The sequence below is a fragment of the Brachionichthys hirsutus genome, chromosome 10, assembly GCF_040956055.1.
Source record: "Brachionichthys hirsutus isolate HB-005 chromosome 10, CSIRO-AGI_Bhir_v1, whole genome shotgun sequence".
Taxonomy (NCBI): domain Eukaryota; kingdom Metazoa; phylum Chordata; class Actinopteri; order Lophiiformes; family Brachionichthyidae; genus Brachionichthys; species Brachionichthys hirsutus.
The window spans coordinates 6,664,854-6,671,006 of record NC_090906.1 but is presented as its reverse complement, the minus strand read 5'-3'; the positions used below and the strand labels follow the sequence as shown (position 1 = coordinate 6,671,006).

General features: G+C 39.1%; 1 protein-coding gene across 1 annotated transcript; it reads right to left on the bottom strand.

The window, feature by feature from the left end:
* Positions 1–1,768: 1,768 nt before the first annotated feature.
* On the bottom strand, positions 1,769–5,309 carry LOC137900044 (stomatin-like). Its single transcript, XM_068744089.1, has 7 exons — positions 5,249–5,309; positions 4,276–4,379; positions 4,050–4,122; positions 3,866–3,948; positions 3,574–3,777; positions 3,078–3,212; positions 1,769–2,966 (listed from the first exon to the last, which is right to left on the bottom strand). The coding sequence occupies exons 1-7, from the start codon at positions 5,307–5,309 to the stop codon at positions 2,778–2,780; spliced, it is 849 nt and encodes a 282-aa protein (XP_068600190.1). The 3' UTR covers positions 1,769–2,777.
* Positions 5,310–6,153: the final 844 nt, after the last annotated feature.

Below are 6,153 nucleotides of genomic sequence, written 5' to 3'. Positions count from 1 at the left end.
TGTGAGGGGAATCATTGGTGTTTGAGATGCACCCCGGATGGCATTAGATGTAGTGAAGGTTTTTGTGGCTCGTCATTGCACATGCATAGACGGGGATCTATAAGCTATTTAAGTGAAATCGCTGTTCGCCCCTTTTGGATTGGCTTCACAAAGATTAGTGTAGCTGTGTCTGAACCTGCGCTGACCTCTTCGTAACCTCTGATGATTCTTCTTCTTGTTTATCAAAATGATGCTTTTCAGCCATCGAGTATTAAGATGAGACTTGTGCTACGCTGTGCTCTCAGTGTGCCGGAGTGTATCGTTCAGGGAATTATTTTCAAAAACTTTCAACGTACATTTTTGTACAGCTTCTTTACAGAACATCAGATGCGCTCTTGATGTTTTCCATTTCTATGAAATCCAACTGATGAACCGAACTTTGTGATAGAAAAATGTGAATTATTTTGTAGTATTCAGACCAGCATCGCTGCCTCCTCTACCGACAAATTTACCCTCAGGGTCTTAATCCTTCGCCGAACTTTGAACAAGACAACTCAGAGAACCACAGTATTATACAGCGTACCGACAGTGATGTAGTTGTACCTCCGGGTTTGACGCCACATGAAAATAAACAGCATGTGGATAAATAAGGCCAACGAGAGGGAATGAGGGTCAGTCTGTACCGACAGCTATCATGACACTGCTAATTGGGGCCGGGGTGGCGATGGCAACGAAGGAGGGCAGTACCGAGGCCTTCAAATCTCTATCGGCCCCCCTGGCATCATTTTCCAGTTGGTTTTAAATTTGGAGGAAAGGAGTAAAGACACCTTCAACCAGCATGAAAGGTTGACATTTCTGCGTCTTAAGTAGACCTTAAATTGTGTTACTTGTTTACAGGATAGTAAAATGATTTTTGAAAAAGCAATTCTTACAAAGATTTTTTTGTATGAATCAAACACAGGGTTGATTGCTCTTAAACAAAAGAATGTCAAGCACAGTGTAGTATTTGAAAAATGTATCTCAGTTCTCACTCAGTTTTGTATCTACAATTGTGATTATGAGAATGTATTTGCATAATGATTATTTGTAAGAATTCGTAAGTAAGTCGCTGTGTTTTCAGATGTTTATGATTACACTTCACCTCCATTATTTAATGGTTCTTCAGGACCCAGCTAAATGTCACTTCAGGTCTAAATTACAGCCTACAAGGAAACAACTAGACTGCTAAAGACAAGTCTATGTTTACAAAGGACAGTTTCAAGTTACTCAATTTCTCATAAAATAATTATTAACCTTTGGATGGACTATGAATTCTAAACTTGTGTTGCAACGACCTTTCAATGTGTCCTGTGGACACTTTTGCATCTCACTATGTACTGAATGTCATGTTGCTCATCATTCATGTGATTTTGTTTAATACAAAAGGACCTTTGTCTTAACAATATGTAGCAGCTATTTCTAGTACCTTGCTTAGCCTCCCCATATGAAACATGGGTATTTTATCTAATTCAGTGGAGATTGAAATATCCCTGTTCATGTTTAAATGCTATTGTGGCTCATTTTTCCACGGTTATTTAACGTTTGAATTTGTGGATTTAAGATACACAATTACCCCTTAACGATTTTTTTTCTGGCAGTGATTGAATGTAAATACATTTACAAAAGGAGTTGTGTCTTAGTGCACCAACAAAGTTAGTGATGCATGTATTTTTTCTGTTTACTGTTTGTTACTCTCCCATTCTTTTCTTTCTTTCTGGACAAGGAAAGAGATAGTTACACATGTAAGATATACCGAGTATGTAGTTGTTTTTATTTGTACTTATTGGGGAGAACACAATATTAAACATATTCAAGACAAATCAGGTGATGTCCATGTGTCATTATGGATAAGTCGTGGAAATACACTTTGAAAAAACTACAGTAAAACCTCGGTTCACAAATGTAATCTATTTGACTCCATTCGTTGACCTCAAATATTTGTAAATATAAAACTGTTTTTCCCATTTACCGTATTTTCCGGACTATACCTCGCTCCAGAGTATAAGTCGCATTAGTCGCAATTAATGCCTCATAAAGAAGAAAAAAACATAAATAAATCGCACCGAACTATAAATCGCACTGTAGTTTGTTTTGTGTGCTTTACGTAGCACGCATATAGTTTGTGTGCTCGCTGCGCCCAGGACACACTAGTTTTTTGTGTGTTCTTCGCGTAGCGTGCAACACACACACACAAACTAGATATGGTATGTTAACAAAACACATTAACAGTAATTCAGATGAATAGGCAGCTGGGAGGCTGAATAGGCAGAATTAGCAGAACAAGCTCGCGAGTCTAACAAGAAAGTTGTATAATATTGTACAATAAGTAAATATGTAAAGTCTGTCGCATTTATCTCTTTTTATATATCCAGCAGCAATACTGTGACATTCAAGATTCTTCAAGGATCATATAATAGATAGAATATGGTAAAATTCAAAAACAGGAAGATATGAGATAGAATTAAAATAGAACAAAACCACAACAATTAGCTTACAATTTTAACATTTAATATATCCAGGTATGAAATATGACATCATGTCACAGCATGCTAATTCAATAATTTAAGGAGCAATTTCACCATTTTCTTTTCTTCTAAATGCTATGCGAACCATTAAAAATTATATAAACTGATTGAAAATCACAGCGGCAAACAGGCCTGGCCTGGCCTGCGTAATTATACTACATAAACCCCACCCAAGGTAACTGTACTCTGACCCTACCTGACTCGTGTTATTTTATTGGCTGAGTCACTGAGGTGTCACTTCTGCATGAAATGAGAAATAACATCCATGGGCAGCGGGAAGATGATCGTGGAGTTCTTCTCTGCTGCGATGGTGTTGAGAGTCTGCAGGTAGCGAAGCTGCAGGGCTGACGGAGACTCTGCGATCACGAGGGACGCCTCCTTCAGGGCACGAGACGCATTCATCTCACCCTCGGCTGCAATCACCTGTGTGTAGATCAAGAACTCCAGTTTAATGTTGCTCCAAAACTAACTGGAATCGAAGCATCCAAGTCAGCACTTTATATCCACTGTAGTTATTGTGCCACGTTTCCTGACCTTGGCTCTGGCCTCTCGTGTGGCCTCAGCTTCAGCAGCCATGGCTCTCTGCATTTGATGTGGCAGCTTTACATCTTTTATCTCCACACGCTCCACCTTGATGCCCCAGTTGTCGGTGGCTTCATCCAGGTTGCTCTGGAAAAGGCAAAGGAGAAAGAGAGGAGGCCTACATTGATTAACTCCAACAGATGAAACTCACTCATAATAGTGTTAGAAATAGATATAAAGACCAGATGAAACCCAGGGGAATGTTTTTTTAAACTTTTATTTATCTTTCTTTCAGAGAAATTTGAAAATATCAAATGTGTATTCAGCAAAGGAGATGTTTGCTCATAGATATTTTATATTGGAATTAAATCTACAATTGAAAAGACTCTTTGTGCGCAAATATATATTTTTTAAATCCCGTCAGTAGTAATTATGTACAAATATATTTTAGCTTCTGAAAACTCTATTGAAACCACATCTCAGATGTAATGAGAATTAGATTTTGTACCTGCATGCTGTGAGCAATGCCTTCACGATCAGACAAGAGCTCAGCCAGGTTCTTGGTCCCCAGGACATTTCTGAGGGTGGTCTGAGCCAGCAGACGGGTGGAGAAGTCGGCATTGCTAACATTGGCCACGGAGGCGATGGGGTCACTGACCCGGAAGTACACCACTCCATCCACAGACACAGTAACTGAGTCCTTGGTCAGGATCTGGCGCACAAATATAAGATAGCCTTTGCCGAATGTTCACTATTTTGAGTGACATTATGATATTTTGAACACATTTGTGTTTGTCTACCTCCTGAGGTGGGATATCAAATGAAACTGTTCGCAGATCTACTTTCACAAAGGTATCAGTGCATGGCAAAACAAAGAAGATTCCTGTGGGCAAACAATAAGACAAAGAATAATTTATATTTTGAAAAAGAAAATATATGAAATATCCTGTTTTTTGATACACAAATGAGATTTTTTGCATCTACCTGGTCCTTTAGCTTTCCTGTCTGTGATGCGGCCCAGTCGGAAAATTACGGCACGCTCATACTCCTGAACAATCTGCAAAACCGGAAGACCACAACACAAGTTCTGTTATTAACATGCTCGTGATGTGTGTGTGTGTGTGTGTGTGTGTGTGACTGTTCAAATGTGCAACAAAGGAAATTTTGGCTTCTGTTCCTGAATCCACTGTTGTTTATTGAGTTCACTCGCCTTGAGACAAAACCAGATGGTGAAGGGGAAAAGGATGATGACGAAAAAGCCTGCGATTATGCATAAGATCCAGCCGCAGCATCCCAGAGCTCCCGTTCGCTCAGCTGGAGACAAAGAGGACAACGGCGTGTGTGATTGATAGCACACCAGCTCCATTTAAATGCCTTACAAATATTAATTACACAATTAGTTTTACCTCCCATGTTCTCTCCCAGAGCGATACCAAATGCCACACACAAAGGCACGCTCACATGGATAAGTGCAAACAGTAAACTGTTTACTCAGAATGAGTCACAGATTCCGGGTCTCATGGTTCTTTCTTTGGTCAAGGAAATGTGTTTTATAATGGAAAATCAATGTCAAGCTAAATGTACAAGCGTCTTGTGGACATTTCACAATCACATTTCATAGTACACTATTTTACTTTTTATTAACTTTATTTTTTTTACTTGTTTGGGGGCATTTGAAGGAACTGAAACTCACTGTTCATAATTTCTGCCCACAGTTCACTTTTGTTTAATCTGAGCTGAGGCAACAGAAAAATGATTAACTGAACTTGCGTTCAAATCATGTTTACAGTCTGTCATGATCCTTTTTGTCGCTGTGAAAACAATAATTACGCAAAGCGGCTCATGAGCAAATAAGTCCATGCTGAAAAACCTTCACAATGTAACATGATAGTCCCCTGCCCACATGACTTGCATAGCAATAATACAGGCAGGTGCCTATAAAGGGGAAACACACGCACACACACCTACACACACACACACACAAAAGGCTTTTGGGACACCTTATCTCAGTAACATGTGATTTCTATCTCCATGACAATACAGTTCTACTTTGCCCTGAGGCTCTGTAACTGCTTTCCAACTACGTAGGTCGGATAAAAATGATCTGCTCTCACCTCTCCCAGCATGGAAATACAGATTATAACATCAGAGAAGAAGAGTAAAGAGAATGTGGTTCATCTTACATATTAAATCTTCATTGCTTATTCCTCTCCTCTTCTGGCTCTCCATTCTATCCATTTCCATGTACTTGTCAACCTGAGAGTGAAGTGCAGCCGAGTTTGTTTTTTGAAGCAATTCTAATGAGGAGGGTGTCAGCCAGCCTTTTAAAGCTGCAGCGCTGAGAGAAGGTGGAGGTGTTTTTCCATCTCTGTGTTGATCATTGATCATTAACAATTGTAGGGTTATTATGACGTTAACATCCAACTGGAAAATACAAGTAATTTATGAAGAATTGTTTATGATGTGTATTGCCTGATGTGGCTATTCCATTGAGATTATAAAAAATATAATCAGTATATTGTGACATGTCTGTGTAGGTTCTAGGTTGAGGTTCAAACTATAGAAACCATCTCTGAGCAGAGGAGGATTAAGACACCATCTATCAGCAAACTAAACATCAATCAAGGTTGGAAACGCAAAGTCTAAAAAGAGGAATACCACAACGTATCAAAAGAAATACTACAAGAAGGACAACAGCTATTATAATGAGAACAACACGTCAGGACAGCCAAAGGCCAGTAAACCAGTCAGAATCAGAAACACCATCACGAGCCATGGCATCCCTGAGATCGGACATACTACGGAGTGCCATATCTATAACGTGATAGTCAGCATCGTCGTCAGGAATCACAAATTCACAATCCTCACATAAGTACAACAAGTTGATCCCACCAGGACACAAACACCACCCTGAGGGGCGGCCAATAAGTGGTAAAATCTACAGTTTCAACTTGAAGTATATTTTTAATGACTCCTACCAGGGTTATTATAGTTAACGAAAACTAACGAAAAAACGAAAACTAGAATTGAAAAAACATTTTCGTTAACTGAACTAAATAAAAACTAAAATTAAAAGAGAAGACTAAAA

Bases quoted from the DNA above. Each gene is read 5' to 3' on its own strand.
- LOC137900044 (XM_068744089.1), bottom strand. From the start codon at position 5,309: ATGGAAATGGATAGAATGGAGAGCCAGAAGAGGAGAGGAATAAGCAAT. The intron at 3,949-4,049 runs GTAGATGCAAAA...GTTTGCCCACAG, and splicing joins CAGGAAAGCTAAAGGACCAG to GAATCTTCTTTGTTTTGCCA. The intron at 3,778-3,865 runs GTAGACAAACAC...TTTGTGCGCCAG, and splicing joins TTGATATCCCACCTCAGGAG to ATCCTGACCAAGGACTCAGT.